The sequence below is a fragment of the Pipistrellus hanaki genome, assembly GCF_964339955.1.
Source record: "Pipistrellus hanaki genome assembly, chromosome: 1".
Taxonomy (NCBI): domain Eukaryota; kingdom Metazoa; phylum Chordata; class Mammalia; order Chiroptera; family Vespertilionidae; genus Pipistrellus; species Pipistrellus hanaki.
This window is the reverse complement of record NC_140503.1, coordinates 2263799-2284062: the sequence shown is the minus strand read 5'-3', so window position 1 is coordinate 2284062 and position 20264 is coordinate 2263799. Positions and strand designations below refer to the sequence as shown.

At 58.0% G+C, this 20264-nt stretch overlaps 1 protein-coding gene across 2 annotated transcripts in view; it reads left to right on the top strand.

Moving 5' to 3' along the window:
- Nucleotides 1-11829: 11829 nt before the first annotated feature.
- RCOR1 (REST corepressor 1) overlaps nt 11830-20264 on the top strand; it is a 93670-nt gene continuing 85235 nt past the window's right edge. Inside the window, exons 1-2 of one of the 2 annotated variants that reach the window (XM_084896600.1) lie at nt 11830-12339; nt 12412-12471. In XM_084896600.1, the coding sequence (XP_084752726.1) occupies nt 12081-12339; nt 12412-12471 (319 nt within the window). In that variant the 5' untranslated portion in view covers nt 11830-12080. The remainder of the gene's footprint in view (nt 12340-12411; nt 12472-20264) is intronic. The other variant, XM_084896599.1, reaches the window with a different exon arrangement.

Sequence of the window (20264 nt, the reverse complement as noted above, 5' to 3'; positions counted from 1 at the left end):
GGCAGAGGGTCCCTGGCAGCCCCTCTTCCTCCCCCCTCCTCCCTCCCCGCCCCGGTTTCTATGAATATGCTGGGTTCCCCCCAGGATACTCTGTGATTCCTACCCCTCGGTGTTCCAGAGGGAATAAGCTATGACCTACAGAGAGTGAGAAACCACCGCCTCATCACAGCAGCCATAGGTAGCAGGAGCAGTCCAGAATGCGGAAGATCTGCATGGACCCAATCCCAGGGCCTTCGGGGTGGTCATTGGGCATCAGACACAGCTACGAGCTTCCTGGCGGCAAGGCATAAAAGGATGAGAATGGCCATCGGAGCCTCCCTATCAGACCAAGGCGAGCCCACCAGGCAGCTAGGACGCAATGCTATCTGGGCCTCCGCGTCCCGCGCAGTGGCTGTCAGGAGTCTCTGGGCAGCCACAGCTGCGCCCCGGGGTGGGGCGGGTGGGGTGGAGGGCAGCCTGTGCATTCCAGGCCTCCAGCCCAGGGCCGGGATCCTGCAGCAGAGTCCCCATTCCACATTCCAGGTGGGCTCCGCCGGCGACTGCTCTGAGGTCAGGGCAGGCCACTTCCTCTTCCTGAGTGCCGTCCCCAGGATGGACCAGGGGACGCGCCCGTACCAAACAGCCCAGCACTCTCTCTTCTCTTACAGATTCTTAAATTGATTTTTAGAGAGAGAGGCAGGGAGAGGGAGAGAGGAAAGCATCGATGTGAGAGTGTGACATCACAGCCCCCACCGGGGATGGAGTCTGCAACCTGGACCTGTGCCCTGCCTGGAATCAACCAGCCACCCCCGCAGGCAGGGGGTGGTGCCCAAACTACTGAGCCACACCGGCCAGGGCCAGAGTCTTTTGTTAATTGCCTGCAGATATTTAAAAAACTTCACATTGATTTTAGAGAGAGGAAGGGAGAGCGAGAGGAACATTGATTTGTTGTTTCACTCACTCATACATTCACTGGTTGACCCTTCTATGTCCCCTGACCAGGGGCCGAAATCAAACCTGCAACCTTGGCATATCAAGTCAACACTCTAACCAGCCAGATACCCAACCAGGGCTTTATATGCTGACTTTTTATAAACAGACTAGAGGCCGGGTGCATGAAAATCGTGCGCTGGGGGTGGGGGCCCCTCTGCCTGGCCTGTGCCCTCTCTGCTGGTGGCCTGGGCCTCCCTCTGCGGGGCAATCATGGGGTGATGGTGGGCCCCCCGCCAATCACATGGCACCCGCCTTGGCTGGCCTGGCACCAGGGCGTGTCATAGCGTGGTACTCCGGACAGTCGTTCTGCTGTTTGGTTGTTCGGTTGATTTGCATATTATGCTTTTATTATTATAGATTTGTTTCCCCAGTGGGCGTGAACTTCTGGAGGGTGGGGACCGAAGGAGAAGGGGCCACGGCCTGGGCCGGGAGGGGAGGGTGAGACGGGAACGCTGGAGAGACCTGCAGTCGGGGAGAGAGGACACACACATGGCTGTTAGAGTGATGCGGGGGAGGCAGGCTTGGTGCGGGTCAGCCATAGGGAACCATGGGAGGTTCTTGAGCAGAGGAGTGCCTTCATGAAATTGATGTTTGGAGTGAGGCCCCTGGGGTGACCTTGCTCTGTCTGGCCAGGCCCAGCACCCCGTGCTCTGCTACCCGAGGAATGTGGAGCAGGGCGGAGAGTGAAGACCGGGAAGTGGTGTGAGTTGAAATGGCTCAGGCTCTGAGATTGTTCTGGAAAATCCGACACACTCTGGGTCCCCACCCCCACCCCGACCCCAGGGATGTGCCGGGGGACCTGAACCTGAGCCCAAAGACCCTCACTGTACAAACGGGGACACTGAGCCAGAGGTCCAGGGGCGGCTGGGGCTCTCAGGCGGCAGAGGCGGAGCCAGGCCTGGTGCACTGCCCTCGCCCTGGGGTCCAGCAGGCATGCCCTGGCAGTGGCCGGAGGGTCTGGGTCACTGTGGCACCCCCCACCCTACACAGATGCCAGGACCTGTGGGGAGTGGTGCCCTAATGAGTCACTTCACTCGGGCGGCTCACCCAGCCTGGGGCCCGGGAAGGCCTTGGTCAGAGTATGTTTGGATATTTGCCTTCTCAGCAGGAAGATGCTGTGAGAACTGTCTCCCGCGGGCTGGGCACTAACAGCGCGGCCGGAGCTGGGAGGGCCAGCGCTTCGGGGAGAGGCCGCAGGGCACCGTGGTCCGGCACCCCCTGCCCTTCCCAGCTGCTCAGGGAAGGCCGCTCTGGGCTCCCGAGAAAGAGCATGAGCAGAACGACAGGAGGCCCGGCCCGTGTGGCTCAGTGGGTGAGCATCCACCTATGAAACAGGAGGTCACAGTGTGATTTCCGGTCAGGGCACAGGCCAGGGCTGTGGGTTCAATCCCCAGTCGGGGGTGAGCAGGAGGCAGCTGATCAATGATTCTCATCATTGATGTTTCTATCTCTCCCTCCCCCTTCCTCTCTATCAATAAAAATAAAAACAGCCAAGAGGGCCAGGAGGGCCTACCCTGGGGGAGGGGGTGATGTGGTCTAGGTGGAGCTGATGGCACACAGCAGCTAGAGGGCACACGGCAGGGAGAGGGCGCACAGGGAGAGGGCGCACAGGGAGGGGGCACAGGGAGAGGGCGCACAGGGAGAGGGCGCACAGGGAGAGGGCACATGGCAGGGAGAGGGCGCGCAGGGAGAGGGCGCACAGGGAGAGGGCGCACAGGGAGGGGGCGCACAGGGAGGGGGCGCACAGGGAGGGGGCGCACAGGGAGGGGGCGCACAGGGAGAGGGGGCACAGGGAGAGGGCGCACAGGGAGGGGGCGCACAGGGAGAGGGGGCACAGGGAGAGGGCGCACAGGGAGGGGGCGCACAGGGAGAGGGCACATGGCAGGGAGAGGGCGCGCAGGGAGAGGGCGCACAGGGAGGGGGCGCACAGGGAGGGGGCGCACAGGGAGAGGGCACATGGCAGGGAGAGGGCGCGCAGGGAGAGGGCGCACAGGGAGAGGGCGCACAGGGAGGGGGCGCACAGGGAGGGGGCGCACAGGGAGAGGGGGCACAGGGAGAGGGCGCACAGGGAGGGGGCGCACAGGGAGAGGGGGCACAGGGAGAGGGGGCACAGGGAGAGGGCGCACAGGGAGGGGGCGCACAGGGAGAGGGCGCACAGGGAGAGGGCACATGGCAGGGAGAGGGCGCACAGGGAGAGGGCGCACAGGGAGAGGGCGCACAGGGAGGGGGCGCACAGGGAGAGGGGGCACAGGGAGAGGGGGCACAGGGAGGGGGCGCACGGCAGCGAGGGGGCGCACGGGGGGAGGGCGCACGGCGGGGGGAGGGCGCACGGCGGGGAGCGCACGGGGGGGGGGAGCGCACGGGGGGGGAGCGCACGGGGGGAGGGCGCACGGGGGGAGGGCGCATGGGGGGGGCGCACGGGGAGGAGGAAATGCACCCCGAAGCAGGGAGTCCCCTGTCCCAGGCTGCGGGCAGGGGCGGTGAGTGCAGGCAGGGACAAGTCCCCTTGTCCCGGGCAGGGCAGGGACCACTCAGTGTCCACGTCTCGGCTTCCAGGACCGGGGCCGTCCGTCTGTCCATCGTCCGTCCTTCCGGCGTCTCTGTCCCTGTGAGTTCATTTGCGGGGCTCCGGGCAGGACCAAAGGGCATGGGTGGGCTCCCCATCTTCCCTTCCTTCTAAGAGTTTGTGCGACTTGGAAGTTGCCCTCTGCACAGGCCCAGCCCTGGGGGGGGGGGGCAGGCCCAGCTCTGCGGGCCCCCCACAGCTGCTAATGGCGGCCCTTGGGAAAGGCCCCCACACCTAAAAGGGTGTCCACCCAGCCAGCACCCCAATCCCTCCTGAGGCCGGGCGCTAGGCCATGGGATCGGAGGGAGGCCCGGGGAGAGGGAGGCCCTGAGAGGCGGAGGCCCTGGGAGGGGGAGGCCCCGGGAGAGGGAGGCCCTGGGAGGGGGAGGCCCTGGGAGGGGGAGGCCCGGGGAGGGGGAGGCCCTGAGAGGCGGAGGCCCTGGGAGAGGGAGGCCCTGGGAGAGGGAGGCCCTGGGAGGGGGAGGCCCGGGGAGGGGGAGGCCCTGGGAGGGGGAGGCCCTGGGAGAGGGAGGCCCTGGGAGAGGGAGGCCCTGGGAAGGGGGAGGCCCTGGGAAGGGGGAGGCCCTGGGAGGGGGAGGCCCTGGGAGAGGGAGGCCCTGGGAGAGGGAGGCCCTGGGAGGGGGAGGCCCTGGGAGGGGGAGGCCCTGGGAGAGGGAGGCCGCAGGGATGGTGGAGGCGGAAGAGGCCTGGGCTGTGGAGGTTCCCGCCTGGCCCGCGGTCCTTCCCATGTAAGTGGCAGTGGTGGCCTTCTCCAGACCCCCCCCACCCCCACTCTCAGAACACCCCGCCCCTCACTGCCCGGAGGACCAGATTCTCCCCTGGGGCCAGGCTCGCCGGGATGTGTGTGAGGGGGGTGGTGGGGGGCAGGGTGGAGCGGGGAAGAACAAAGGAGCCTAACGGTTACAGAGATAAGGCGGGCGGGGCCTGGGGCCGTGGAGGAGGGGGGAACGGAGGGGAGGGGAGGGGAGGGGGGAGGCCCCTGAGGCGGCGCCGTGAATCAGGGAATGGGGAACTGGTTCCTGGATGAGGAACCCCTGGGGGAGACAGCGAGGTGGGCCTGTGGGGGAGGGGGAGGGGTTGCTGTGCATTTTTACCTTCAGCCCTCGGCCTCAGGAGCTGGGGGGGGGGGCGGGGGTCGGGGACAGGAACTGAGTAGGGGGTACTGTGCTGTGCTGTGCTGCCCTCCCCATAAGGCTGGCACCTCTGGGTGGCCAGTCCCCGGACTGAATGTTGACAGGCCAGCGTGACCCCAGTACCAAGCCCTTAGCGGTGAGCCAGGCCCCTGCTGGCCGGGACCCCAAACACACCTGGCCCCACGCGGGCCTCCTGGGGCCCACTGCCCAGTGGGAGGAAAAGGCGGGTCCTCCAGCTGGGACTGACGCCGCAGGAAGGTCACAGGGACCTGGCTGGGAAGCCAGAGGGGCTCCCTGGAGGAGGTGACCCTGAGCTGAGACAGGCGGACAGACGAGTGGCCCGTTCCAGCCGATGGCCGGTGGAGCAGCGTGCCCGGAGTGACCCCAGGGAGGGACAAAGTGCCCCAAACCAGGGAGGCCTGAGCCGGACCGGAGCGGAGGACCTCGGGTCTTCAGCTTCCGCCACCTCTCAGGCTGGGCCCCGGTCCGCCCTCCTGGCTGTGGCCCCGGGGGAGTTGCCTTGGGGAGCCTGGTTGTCCCAGGCCTGCGGCCAGCTCCTCAATCCTGCCTGGAGGCTTCTCAGATAAAGAGCAAAACTTCCTGAAGGTAATTAGATAAAAGCTGGGGAGCCGCCTGGGCCTGTGCGGCTCAGGGGCTGAGCGGGACCTCTGAGCCCGGAGGTCAGGGCTCCATCCCCAGTGTGGGGTGTGCAGGAGGCAGCCGATCAGTGATTCTCTCATCATTGATGCCTCTCTCTCCCCCTCCCCCCTCCCTTCCTCTCTGACATCAATAAAAATATAGTTTAAGAACAAACAAATAAACAAAACAAAGAGGCAGAAAGGGGGCTGGGCCAGATGCTCCCCAGGGCCTCCAGCCCTCCTGTGAGCTGAACCCGGGTAAACTGTGGTGGGCGGGCTTGGTGCGTCCATCCCCACAACCAGCTCCGGGCATTGGCAGCCATCGCCTGGCCGCCTCTCCTGGCCCCTGGCCACCACGGCCTACTTCCTGTCTTACATGTGGCCGTTCCAGACGGTTCACAGACATCAAATAAGGGATCATGAAGTCTTTGTGAGTGGCTTCTCTCATGTAGTGTGACTCTTTCAAGATTCATTCATGGTGCTGAAATCGGTTTGGCTCAGTGGATAGAGTGTCGGCCTGTGGACTGAAAGGCCCCGAGTTCGATTCCGGTCAAGGGCATGCACATTGGCTGCGGACACATCCCCTGTGGGGGGTGTGCGGGAGGCAGCTGGTCGATGTTTCTCTCTCATCAATGTTTCTAGCTCTCTATCCCTCTCCCTTCCTCTCTGTAAAAAATCAGTAATATATATATATATATTTAAAAAGATTCATTCATGGTACCCCAATAAATTAAATTAAAAGTAAAATAGGGCCTTGGTGGGTCAGTTAATTATAGAGTCATCCCCATACACCAAGGTTTTGGGTTCGATTGCCAGTCAGGGCACATACCAATATTTCTCTCGCTCTCTAAAAAATAAATAAACAAATAAATAAATAAATAAAATATCAATGTGAGAGAGACATCCAGACACATCCATTGGTTGCCTCCCACTTGGGGACTGGGGGTTAAACTTGTAATCCAGCTACATGCCCTTGACTGGGAATGGAAACTTCAAGGTGGTGGAGGGATGATCTAACCACTGAGCACCACTGGCCAGGGCTGTGTTTACAGCTTTTGCTCCTTATGCTTTGGGGTTGTGTTTAAGAAGCCTTTGCAGAACTCAAGGTCATGACGGTTTCCCCCTGTGTTTTCTCCTGAGAGTTTTGTAATTTTAGCGCTGATGGTTAGGTCTACTTTGAGTTATTTGTTAACTCCTTAGGTAGCAGATCTGGCAGCGGGCCTGATGCCGCCTGTGATTTTGGAGGCGCGCGCGCTGCTCGTCGATCCCTCCCAGAGCTGGCAGCGTCCTGCCTCGTACGGCTGGCAGTGCTGCAGCCATTGCTGATTCGGCTGCACTGACAGGGAAGAAATGCCGGCTCCGGTACAGGCTCATTGCAATGGCGCTGAGATTAATCTCCGAGGCCCAGGGCCCTCCACATCCTGTCCGCGGACTTCAGGTTAGGAACTCCTGGGGATGCCGGCCGGCGTGACCATGAGGCTGAGCATCGACCTATGAACCAGGAGGTCATGGTTTGATTCTGGTCAAGGACACATGGCTGGGTTATGGGCTCGATCCCGTGTGGGGTGTGCAGGAGGCAGCTGATCCATGATTCTCTCTCCTCACTGATGTTTCTATCTCTCTCTCCTTTCCCTTCCTCTCTGAAATCAATTAAAAATATATATATAAACAAACAAACAAACAAAAAACCGAACTCCTGAGGTAGCAAAAATTCCTGCCCAAAGCCTCTATTTCTGAATTGTATTTTGGGGGTTTGAAACATCCAAGACTGGTCCAGGGTGGGTTTCTGGTTCCCCCGGCCCAGGCCACCTCTCTTGGTCTGGCTCCAGCCGTGGGGAAGCTGTTCCTTGCTTAGAAGTATTTCTAAGAAGCCATCCAACAATACTAATGCGAACACTAAAAACCTGGCCCTGACCGGTGTTTCTACGTGGTTAGAGCACCAGCCCTCACACCAAAGGGCCGAGGGTTCAATTCCTGGTCAAGGGCACGTACCTGGGTTTCAGGTTTGATCCCTGGCATGTGCCAGAGACAACCAGTTGATCTCCTTCTCCCCCCCCCCCCCTCTCTCTCTCTCTCTCTCTCTCTCTCTCGTTCCCCATCTCTCCCTCTGCTTCCATCCTTCTACCGGGGATGTGCCCGCAACCAAGGTACATGCCCTTGACTGGAATCGAACCTGGGACCCTTCAGTCCGCAGGCCGACGCTCTATCCACTGAGCCAAACCAGTCAGGGCCCACCCTTCCACTTTCTAAAAAGCAATGGAAAAATATCCTCTGGTGAGGATTAACAACAAAAATGCTCAGTTGGTTAGTGCATTGTCCCAATATACCAAGGTTGTGGGCTTGAACCCTGGTCAGGGCTCATACCAAAATCAACCAATGAATGCATACACAAGTGGAGCAACAAATCCATGTTCCTCTCTCTCTCCCCCAAAAAAGAACAATATCAATAAATAAAATAAAAAATAACACTAAAAATAACTGAAAAAACCAAACAGACCCACAACCCTGCATAATTAATCATTATGAACACTGTACAATCAGAGTGTTCATTCTCCCCCCTGCCCTTCAGCCTCCGGTGTGCTGGGAGGCCCAGGGCTGCAAACTCTGTGGTCGAGACCTGTCCTCTCCCCTCGCCAGCTGCTGGGAGCCTCAGTTTCCTCCACTCCGGGCATAGAGCTGAGAGTGGGACGGGCACAGCCACACCCGGAAGACAGCTGTCATCGTAAGCCTTTCCCCGGAGAGACTGGGATGCTGTGTCTCGGCCTGCATGCTCCTTCCTGTTCTGCACGGGGTGAGGGATGCCTGGTTATTTGTATCATTCTGGACTCTCTGAGTTGTAACAGAAACTCAAGTTGCTCACTTCAGAGGCCTGTTACAGGGTGGGGGCACTGGGAGGGTTCACAGATCCTATCAGGACAGGCTGCAGGAGGTGGGGTTTCCAGGAGCAGGGCCGCTCTCCAGGGCCCGGCGCCTGCGCACCTCCGCCAGCCTTTCCCGGGCCTGGCCCAGGTTCCAGAGAGAAGCTCTTCCCCAAAGCTCCAGAAGTGCCTGATGGGCTTTTATTGGGCTGGCCAGGACACGTGTCCACGCCTGAGCCAATCGCTGCCGCCAGAGGGCTGGGGCGCGCTGATTGGCCAGGCCCGGGGCACGTGCTGGGGTGGGGCAGGCCTGCCAACACCTGGTCCCGGAGGAGGCTGTAGAGGAGGGCAGGTGCTGGGCTGGGAGGCCCCAGGCCCTGGCCCCCCGTTATTTGACCTCTTGGTCAGGCCCCCTATTCCAGGAGCCCCCCCTCTGTGCACCCACAGCGGCCTGACATTAATTTCCTGTCATTCATTTCTCAATAAATGTTTAACAGGCGCTAGGCACAGAGCAGGGGGTCCAGGAGGAACCCCGACAATCACGGCCTGAAGGAGGGGGTGGAGGCAGCAGAGGGAGCTGAGGGGGTGCTCTGTGCGGTGGGAGAACGAGGGGATTTCCGGGAGGCGTTTGGGCTCAGGTGAGGAGGCTGGGAAGGTGGGGAGTGGAGAAGGCAGGTATGGACGCATTTTCATCCCAAGCCCGGGCGGTGGGAGGTATTACATGTCCTCCTTTCCCCCCATCACCCCCCTCCAGCCCCGCCTGCCCCGGCCCTCACCACTCTCCCGGCTGTGCCATGGGCCATGCATGTGCACACATGGTCTCTGGTTGGTCACCTCCCATCCACCCTCCCCGCCCTCCCTCGGAGATTCCCCACTCTGCTCCATGCTTCCATGTCTCTGGGTCCACTCTGTTCATCAGCTTATTTTGTTGATTAGGTTCCACATATGAGTGAGATCATGAGATGCTGGTCTTTCTCTGACGGGCTTATTACACTTGGCATGATGCTCCCCAGGGCCTCCACGCTGTCCCAAAGGGTAAGCTCCTTTTTTACTGCTGCGTAGTATTCCGCCTTTGGCGTTTCCAGTGGGGGGAGCAGAGAAATGGAGGAGGCAGGAGGACATGTAGCAGCAAGGGAGAACTTCCCACTCTTTTTGGAAATACTGTGCAGGGGTGCGAAGGCTGAAGGCTCAGGAGAGCATAGAGGGGAGGGCAGCAGGGGGAGGGTGCCCAGACCAAGCTCAGGGAAGGAGAGCCCACAGGGCAGGGGGTGCCAGGCTGGGAGATCCAGGAGGTGAGAGGGATGCTACTGATGGCTTCCATTTTTTTCACTGAAGAGGTCTGGCGCTGGGTGTGAGGGCAGGAGGGTCTGTGAGGGGTGGGCGGAGGGGGAGAGGTGTGAAATCTTAGTCTCCTGATGGATGTCACTGAAAAACATGGTGAGCTGCTGACTCTAGGAATTTGTGAAGTTTATCACAAGTTCCCAATCAGAAAGGTTGTCTGTACCCCATACCCACACCCACCCACGGGAGCTATAGGCACCGGAGCTATAGGCCGGGCAGGAGGGCTTCCCGTGGAGGAAGGGAGGAGGAGCTGGGAGGCCAGGAAGTAGTACTGTTATCTGCTTCACTGATGGGGAAGCTGAGGGGTTCAAGGCCAGTGTAGTACCCAAGTGGCCTTGGGGTCAGACCAACCAGTACAGGGTCTGTTAGGTGCTCATGTGTTTGTTGAGAAATGTGAATGGTGGGACAGCCCGGTGATGCATCCACAGTCTATTCCAGGTGCCAGGCACCCCAAGCTTGGAGCTGGTGGGTGGGGCTGGTGACTTCCCACCCTAAGACATGACTCAGGGTTACCTGTGCCCTCGTAGGCCAGTCTTTCCAGAGCTCAGTGGTAGAACTTCACAGACACCCACTGAGCATCCCGCTCTTCACCCCATTTCTCAAGCAGTGCTCACTTCCAGAGAAGTCACAGCCCTGGGCCAGGCGGCCCAGCCCCTGGGGAATGCCACCTCAGACCTCTCCCCTGGCTTTGCTGTCTACACCCCACACAGGCCAGCAGGCAGGGCGTGCCAGGATCTCACCCCTGCACTGCCTGCGGCTCTCCGAGGCCAGGCTCCCCCTGGAAGGGCAGACTAGGGCATGGGCTCTGGACTCGGTGGGGACGGGGTCCTCCTGGGGAAGGGAGGGCTCCCAGCCCTTTATCTCAAAGCCATGTAGGCAGGAGCCAACCTGGCCACTTCTCTGAAGTTGTTAATAATGGTTCATGCTGGAAAAATCACACAAAACAAAACAAAAACACACCATAGAAGCGAACAGTAGTTATTTGGGCTATAAAACCATAAAACTCCAGATTTCTCCCTGTGGCTATTCATAACCCTGAGCTGGTGTAAACTGTGCCCATATTAAGCTCAGGTTTGAAGTAACTTAAAAGGAAAATAGCCGTCGCTGCATTTACAAAATTCAATTATAGACCTCTCGCTTGCTAATTACGGACCAACAGCCTGGGGGTGGGAGTGGGGCGGACACCGACCCTCCAGGACCCCGTGGCTCCGCGGTCCGCCTGGGAGGGTGGGGGGGAGGGCAGGGAGGTCTAGGGCGGGGTCGCGCTCCCTCTGGGCCCGGGGCGGGCGGAGCGGGAGCGGGGGCGGGGGGTGGGGGGGAGCCCGGGGCGGAGCGGGGGCGGCCGGCTGCGGGTCCGGAAAAGTGGCTCCAGCCTGGGAGGAAGTTGGCCCTCCTCCCCTCGCCCGGGCTTGGGATGAAAATAGCTTCTTCCTCTTCACCCTTCCGGGCCCCCAGCCCCTTTCTCCAGGCCCCCCGTTTCTGCCGGGGCGCCCCCCCCGCCCCCCGTTTCTGCCGGGGCGCCCCCCCCCCCCCGCCAGGGCCTGCGCTGGTCTCTCAGCGGCGGCGGGACCGCGGGGACCTCCCGCCCGGCCTCGGCGGGCGCCCCGAAACTCGGGCGATTCCGGTGACTCCCCACCTCCCCCACCGGCCGGCAGGGCGCACCCCGCGAGCGGCCGCATCGCCGCCTTCCCCTCCGGAGGCTGTCCCCGGGGCCCCCGCCCTCGGCACCCGGGCTGCCGGGCCCCGCGGCACCCCCGAACCCCTTGGGGAAAGTGGGGGCGCAATTAGTTTCTTTCAATTAGTTCCTCTTTGTATGGACCCATTCAAACTGAGATGTACTCCTCCGCGCGAGGGGAAAGTAGTCCCGACCTTCCATTCAATTTCTGCTCTCGCGTCGCCCACATTTTTACTTTTTAAGGCCGATGGGACCCTCGGCGGGGCCCCTCGCCGGTGTGGGGGCCGAGGCCGCCGGGGTGCGCGCAGGGGAGGGGGCGCCCCGGCGGCGGGAGGGGGCGGGGAGGCGCTGCTCCTCGCGGCGCCGGGAGAGAGGGATCATGGGGCGTCGAGAGATTGCAAACCTCAAACCACGTACAGCGGCGATACGCGTCTACCGAACCTGACCAACGGAAGCCCGCGCCCCGCCCCTGCTCCCGCCCCGCGCCCGGGATAGACGGGCGCGCCGAGCCAACCGGGAGGCGGCTCGCCGTCCAAATCCCACGAGAGCCAATGGGAGCGCGCGGGGGCGGAGCCTCCCCGCAGCGGGTTGGGCTGCGCGCGGCTTTCCCCCGCGGCCAGGCCCCGCCCCTCCCCTCCCGCCCGCTGCTCCCGGAGTAGTTGGAGCCCGTGAAGTGCGGGCGGCGATGAGAGCGAAAGTTGCGCTCGGCTCGGCGCTGGGGGCTTGAAGCGGCGCCGCGCTCCGCCCGCCCGGGCCGCCCCCAGCCCCCGCCGCGCCCGCCCGGCCCCGCGCCCGCCGCCTCCGGCCCCGTCCCGTCCCCGCGCCCCCTCAGGAGCCGGGGTCCCCGTCACTCGCGCGCGGCCGCGGCCCCCGCCGATGCCGACCATGGTGGAGAAGGGCCCCGAGGTGTCCGGGAAGCGGAGAGGGCGGAACAACGCGGCCAGCGCCGCCGCCTCGGCCGCCCCCGCCGCGGCCGCCTCGGCCGCCGCAGTCTCCGCCGCCGCCGCCGCCGCCGCGGCCGCCGCCCCCGGCAATGGGCAGAATAAAAGTTTGGCGGCGGCGGCGCCCAATGGCAACAGCAGCAGCAACTCCTGGGAGGAAGGCAGCTCCGGCTCGTCCAGCGACGAGGAGCACGGTAGGTGCCGCCGCCCGCGCCCCCGCGCCCGCGCCCCGCGCCCCGCCGCTCACCGTGTCCGCTTCCCCGCAGGTGGCGGCGGCATGCGGGTGGGACCCCAGTACCAGGCGGCCGTGCCCGACTTCGACCCCGGTGAGTAGCGCCGGCCGCCGGCCCGCGGACAACTTTCTGTGCGCCCTGCCGTCCGCGGCCAGAACCGCAGGGGGGGGGGGGGCCGGCGCGGGGAGCCGCCGCCCCGCGGGGCCCCGGGACCGAGGCCGCCGGCCGGACGCCCTGGCCTGGGGCCCGGCGGTGCCGGTGCGGACGGGCTGCGGCGCCTCGGCCCGCGGGAGGGGGCCGTGCGGGGGAGCGAGCATCCCGCGAGCCGGGCCCGGGCGGCCTCGGACCCGGGGCCCCGGCGGGTGCTGCCGGGCCTCCCCTGCGGCGGCCGCCCCGCAGTCCGGGCCGCCTGCCGGGCGCCCCCGCCCCTCCTCTCGGGGGAGGACCGGCCGGCCCGCAGCCTGGCCGGAGGTCCGCACCGAGCCGCCTGCCCCGCGCTCCCCCGGCGGCTGCTCCGCGGAGCCGCCGGTGCCGGAGCCGCCAGACAAAGAAATCGGTGGGTTCGTGCACGCGGTCCGGCCGCTCCCGAGGCTGCGGGGGGCGACCCCGTTCCGGAGGCCGCGGCTGACCGTCCCGCCGCCCCGCGGAGCCCGGAGCCCGGCCCGGGGCCAGCAGACCCCGCGGTCTCCGGGAGGAAATCAGTGCCCAAGCGAACGCCTCTCCAGGGGAGCCGGTGTGGTCCCGGGAACGGCCTCCTCCCGGCGGCTGCTCCGGTGCCAGCCCGGCGCCCTCCGAGCGGGACCCCCGCGGAGCTCCTGGTCCCGGCGGTGGGACCTCCCCCCCGCTCCTGACACGGAGGCAGTCCGGCGGGGCTGCTGCTTCTCCAGCCGCTGGGGTTCGGTTCCTCCCCCCCCCTCCCTCCGGTCCTCACGGAGCGGACGGACTGACAGGCCGGGACTGACAGTGACAGGACGGCCGGGCCCGCACGCCCCCGTCCCCCGCGCGGCCGCCGGGGGAAGCACCGCCTCTTGGTCACAGTTGACCCCTCTGCATCTGTAGGTCAAGTCCATCCGGTGTAGCGCAGGGAGCACGGGGCTTGCCTGTGAGTGAGTTGGCCAGTTTGGGCACACTTTGGTGATGTCGGTCTGGAGAGCTTTCTTGAGAAAGGGGCCCGAGTGAGAGCAGATGCCTGGCATTCTTGTGGGATCGATGCCCAGCTCCGCGTTGCATGGAGCCTGACCTTAGAGTTGTGCTCTTCTTTGAAACAGCGAATGTGGCAGGATTGCGTTTTGAGTTGCCCTTGCCTGTTTGAGGGGATAGAGACCTGCCCCTCAGCGGTAAGACAGTGAGTGTGCTGCCCGTGTCTCCCTGCCCAGGGCCTGGGTCTCAGCAATAATAGTTCCAGGTCGCCTAGAAGGGCATCTGACGGGCATGGAGTGCGTTCAGACCCTGCTGTGCCAGGCTGAGTGCTGGGCACTGGGCTCAGTGTTCCTGGTGAGTGTTTAGGTGTCGCTCACACCACATGAAGGCAAGGGAGAGAGGACTTCCATTTTGGAATGCACTTAAGACTGCCCCCCCCCCCCCCCCCCCAGTACAAGCGAGTAGTATAGTAGTATGGATTGGGACTGTGATTGTTACTATTTCTCCTGCCGGTTTTTTTTTTTTTAATACGTTTTTATTTATAGTTTTTATTTAGAGGGAGGAAGGGAGAGGGATAGGGAGAGACAGAAACCTGGATGAGAAACATGGATGGGCTGCCTCCTCTCGCCCACGCTGGGGATGGAGCCTGTAACCCAGGCCTGTGCCCTGAGGGGAATCCAACCGTGACCTGTTGGTGCACTCAACTGAGTCACAGCCAGGCCCTGCCTGGGTTTTGAATGCATCTCTCTCTCTGTCAGAATTTGAACAGGCAGGTGAATGTGAAACTCACCAGAAAGCCTTTTTCCTCCCTGTGGTAAAGATGTGTGAGTAGAAGTTGATTTCAATTTTTTTTTTTTTTAAGTCAGACTTTATTTTCCCCCAGTCTCTCACCTTTACCCTATTTAGCTTTAAAAGCAAATGGTTTAGCCCTAATTGGTTTGGCTCAGTGGATAGAGCGTCAGCTTGCGGACTGAAAGGTCCCAGGTTCAATTCCGGTCAAGGGCATGTACCTTGGTTGTGGGCGCATCCCCGGTGGGAGGTGTGCAGGAGGCAGCTGATTGATGTTTCTCTCTCATTGATGTTTTTAATTCTCTATCCCTCTCCCTTCCTCTCTGTAAAAAATCAACACAATATATTAAAAGGAAAAAAAAAAAAAGCAAATGGTTGAAACCAGGAACCACCTATTAATCCCTAGTATTCCAAGGAAAATTCATTTCTCTCATCCCTGTAAGTAGTGAAGTCAGTGACCCTGACATGCTGATTCAGCTCTTCTGATCTAATTAAGACCTAGACTAACTCAGTGATTTATGGCATAACTTGTAAGCATCTGTTTATAACGATGGAAAAAGTTTTATCAGTTCGATTTAAAAACAAAGCAGAATGCAGCCGAAACCGGTTTGGCTTAGTGGTAGAGCAGGGGTCTTCAAACTACGGCCCGCGGGCCACATTTGGCCCGCAGAGGAGTCTGATCCGGCCTGCCAGGTTTTTTGGGCAGTGAGCGTAGCCGAGGTGTTACAGTAGGAATTAGTAGTTCATATAGTCCGGCCCTCCAGCTCTCTGAGGGACCGTGATCTGGCCCCCACTTTAAAAAGTTTGAGGACCCCTGTACCACGTCGGTCTGCGGACTGAAGGGTCCCGGGTTCGATTCCGGTCAAGGGCATGTACATTGGTTGCTGGCACATCCCTGGTGGGGTGTGTGCTGGAGGCAGTTTCTAGCTCACTATCTCTCTCCCTTCCTCTCTGTAAAAAAATCAATAAAATATACTTAAAAAAACAACAACAATAAAGCAGAATGAAGTCTTATACCTTTTTTGGCATTGACTTTTTTTAAAAAAAATCTTTATTGTTTAAAGTATTACATATGTCTCTTTTCCCCCCACTGACCTCTCCCCAGCACATGTCCACACCCCCCCTAGTGTCTATGTCCATTGGTAATGCTCATATGCCGGCCTGTAAGTCCTTTGGTTGATCTCTCCCTGCCTCTCCCCCCTCCCTCTGAGGTTTTACTGTTTGATGCTTCTCTGTCTCTGCATCTGTTTTTGCTCAGTTTATGTTGTTCATTATATTCCTTTAACTGAGGCTTTCTTCTCGCTGGTGTCTAGGCCAGCTTTTCCGTCCCAACTCCACAGCATGTGCTGCTGTGTCCTTTCTGCTAGTTCAGTGAGGGAGGCATGCTTCCTCCACCCCACCCGAGGCTTCTATCTTCTGGCAGAGCAGGGTTGGTTCTGACATGTGTTTTCTGTACAAAAAGTGCGTGTTCCCAGGGAGCGTGCAGAGGGGAAGGAGCTGGAGCCGCGCATGGGGTGGGTCGTGCTTGATGCCTCTTTGCTGTCTTGTGGTGGAGGCGCACAGGGGAGGGCTTCCCGGGGACTCCAGCCCTGTGTTCTGAACACGTGCTACTGTCCCTTCTCCCTGCGTTGGTTCTCAGTATCACAGTTCACATGATAGTAAAATTAAGACTCTTGCAGAAGAGGAAATGTTAATGGTACATATTTTTGTGGTAATGGGCCTTTAAACATGCAACCCATATTTGGAACATTGAACCCAATAAATTTAATCAGATTTGAAAATTGTGGTTGTCTTGGTTCAACTATCACTTCAGAGTTAACTGGTTTTAAAAAATGTATTACCCTTTACTGTGGAATAATCTTACTGAAGCGGGCATCTTGATCTGCTTTTCATTGCTTTTTATTGCTGGTTCTATGTACCTCTTTGAGCACATTATTTTCTGTGCTTTAGTTTCATCATAAAAATCAGTTTTATAGATATCCTAAAATCCACAAAAAATGGCTTGTGAGCCACACATACTTGGAAGCAGTCTTCACCAAAGGAGAAGTCGGGGCGATGGTGAGTCCTGCGAGCGGTCACGTGTTAGGTGGTGTGGCAGGGAGCCCCCTAGAGCTGGTGGCCTCTGATTGAGAAGGCGATAGCAGGTAGAGCCATTTTATTCCGGAAGCCTGTTTCCCGGGTCATCATGAATCAGGTTCTTTCATCACGGAGTGTGTGGTGATGCCAGGCACAGTCACCTTTAGTGTCCTGTTTGCTTCAGAGGCAGACTGTGCTCGGGCGGAGAGAGTTGTGAAACCCGCTCACATCCTCGCAGTGCTGCTTGCCACCTGTGTGCTGACTTTTGGGCAAGATGCTCCATTTTTGTTGTTGTTAATCCTCATCCGAGGATATGTTTTCCATTGATCATTAGGGAGAGTGGGAGGGAGGCAGGGATGGATAGAGACAGAGAGAAACATTGATGCTAGAGATATACACCCATTGGTTGCCTCCTGCACACACCCTGCTGGGGCTGGGGATCGAACCTGCAACCTAGGTTTGTGCCCTTGACCAGGAGTTAGGAACCAAACCCATGAACCTCTGGTACTCTGCCATCACTCTAACCACAGAGCCCACCAGACAGAGCCATTTGTTTGATTTTTTTTTTTTTTTAAATATTCTAGTGTTTATCATATGATATATATATTTTTAAATATATTTTATTGATTTTTAACAGAGAGGAAGAGAGAGGGATAGAGAGCTAGAAATGTCGATGAGAGAGAAACATCGACCAGCTGCCTCTTGCACCCCCCCTACCGGGGATGTGCCCAAAACCAATGTACATGCCCTTGACCGGAATCGAACCTGGGACCTTTTAGTCCGCAGACCGACGCTCTACCACTTAGCCAAACCGGCTTTGGCCATTTGTTTGATTCTTGTATGTGCCCTGACTGGGGATCAAACTGCAACCTTGGCACACTGGGACATAGCTCTAACCAACTGAGCTACTGGGCCAGGGCTTCTTCCCCCCCCCCCCCCCTTTTTTTTTAAAATTTTATTTCAGATCAAGTTTCTAAATGTACAAAAGAAACCTTGAATCCATCCCTGGGTCAGGGAAAGTGCACATTAGGTAGGTTGTGAGCTAGGGAGTTTTTTGCTTTGAACTTGTCTTTGAGAGTTAATGCTTTCCAGGCACTTTCTATGTCGTTCTTCTCTTCCATGGGTGATGACTGTGATTAAAAGGTTAGCTGATGTGGTTGAGTGGTTGGTCATGGATCTAGGAACCAAGAGGTCACTGGTACAGTTCCTGGTTAGGGCACATGCCTAGATTGTGGGCTCAATTCCCAGTGTGGGGCACACAGAAAGCAGCCAATATGTGATTCTCATTCATCATTGATGCTTCTCTTTCTCCCTCTCCCTTCCTTTCTGAAATCAATAGAAATATCCTATATAATAAAAGGCTAACATGCAAATTGTCTGTTCCACCAGGGGCAAGACTGGCTGGCCAACTGCCCTTGGCCCCTCCCCGGCCGTGCAGGGATTTGTGCACAGGGCCTCAGTATCTATGATAATAGAGGCCTAAGCCACCATTGCAACCAAACGGACGGCTGAACAGGCTGGGTGGGGTCACCAGCCGGCAGGGGGTTAGTGAGCGGCAACCAAACGACTGAGCAGCAGTCTGCTTGGGGCCACCAGGCCTGCAGCGGGGGGTGGGGGGGGGGTAGTGGGGGAGAGGGAGGAAGCAGTTGGGGTGACCAGGCCTGCAGTGGGGAGGGGCAGTGAGGGGCAACCAGGCTGGTGGGAGGGGCAGTTGGGGCCGACCAGGCCAGCAGGGGGGGCATTAAGGGGTGACCAGGCCAATGGGGGGTACAGTTGGCAGCGACCAGGCCAGTTGGGGGGTAGTAAGGGGCAACCAGACTGGTGGGGGAAGCAGTTGAGAGTGACCAGGCCAGCAGGGGGGTGCAGTTAGGGTGACCAGGCAGTCAGGCAAGTGAGCAATTAGGAGCCAGTGGTCCTGGAATGTGAGAGGATCCCGGATTGGAGAGGGTGCAGGCTGGGCCTCGGGGGACCCCACCTGCTCCCTGCACGAATGTCGTGCCCTGGGCCTCTAGTTTAATAATAGTTAAATGAAAGCAATGTCAAAGCTCGTTTGTACTGAAGAAATTTAGACTTACTCTTATTCATTTTCCTTGGCATTGTAAAGTTCTGTGGGGCAATTTAGTTTAAAAGTGTTGTTGGAGATGAAACATCAAAGTTCTACCAAGTTACTTTATTCTTCCCCGGTTTATCAAACTTTTAATATTTTCCTCTCTGCTACAGAGATTGTTTTAATTGACTTAATTTAACCTTCACTTTTTCTGAGCCTTTCTTCAGAGGTTCCATGCATAATTTAAAAGTAAGAAATAGGGCTTCTATTTTGTTCCTTATTCTAATGGAAAACAGTGTTTGCTGTGGAGTGATATGTTAGTGTTTATATTCAAACAGAGATCATGTCTGTCTGTCTGCTTCTGTAAGTATAACCAATGGACGCAAGACATTGGTGCGCGTGTGTGTGTGTGTGTGTGTGTGTGTGTATGTATGTGTGTATGTGTGAGGGCATGTGCCAGGGTGTAGGGGAGGCTGGAGGAAGGTCAGTGGGGAAAAAAAGGAGACATATGTACTACTATTTATAATACTTTAAGCAATAAAATAAAATTAAAAGAAATAAAATCAATTAAAAACAAACAAGCCAAAAAACGGAGACCTTGAAATCCAGTTCTGGTGAGAGCTACTTTAGCAGCACAGTGGAAGTCTGAGGAAGGAAAGGATTGTGAACCGAATGCTGACTTCATGATTGGGGCTGAGTTAATAATTCTTGCAGCGCTAAATAGCAATTGTGGGAAGTACTGTGATCCTAGAAATGATAGGGAGGGGCATAATTGCATTATAACAGTTTTCCTTTTGTGTTCCAGAAGCTAAGTCTCTGATTGATTTTTATGCTTTTTATAATATTTTAAAGTTGGTGTAAAGTAGCAAATGTTTCGCTAAAATGTTTGAGAGAAATATTTTAAAATAACATTAAAGTTATTAAAACCCTAAAACTACTTTTTCAAATTAGTCAGATTCTTTAAATGTGTGGATCTTAATAAAAATTGCACACCAGACCAAACTCTTTGAAATTTCTTGATTCCTTCCCTCAAAGTAATGAGAGAGAAAATTATAATGTCCATATAACGCAACCTTCTTGTGCTCTGCCATGGAAGAGGAGACCTGGCGGGCAGTGATTGTCTGCCTTCCCAAAGCACCTCCGGATGGGATTGGCACGTGTCAGGGAGCCTGGAGGCCATGAGGAGGGCAGACCTCAGCCTCCCATTGCCAGACGTTCCAGAGCCTATTCCTGGTGCAGGAATTGGGAACAGTATCGTGTTCATCACTTTATTTATTTACTTATCGGTTCATTCTTACTGAGGATATTTTTCCATTGATTTTTAGAGCGAGTGGGAGGGAGGGAGGGAGGGAGAGACAGTGAAACCTCGATGTGAGAGAGGCACATTGATGCAGGCGGCAGCTGATCAATGATTCTCTCACATCTTTGATATTTCTGTCTCTTCCTCTCCCTTCTTCTCTCAAATCCATTAAAAAATATTTAAGAAATGTTCAAACAGAACAGAAAGTAACACAGTTATGTGGCCACTGTTGTGATGAAACACTTACCATTTGGCCATGTTTGCTCCAGGTGCGGCTGAAGCTGGCTCCTTCACTCCTCCCTCTGTGAAGGCGGGATTTACTCCTGCGGTGTCCTTTGTATTGTGTGTCCTCTGAGGGCAGGTGACAAAGGGATTCGCAGGCGTGAGTGCCGTGCAGCACAGGGAGTAGGGGAGTAGGCGAGGTGGTCACAGCCTCAGAATGGATGTAGGTGTGATAGTATTTGTTTTCTTTTACCTCTGATCTTTCTGTTTTTTTGTCCTAGAAGTCCTTTAAACTTCTTAAATGTGTGTTCT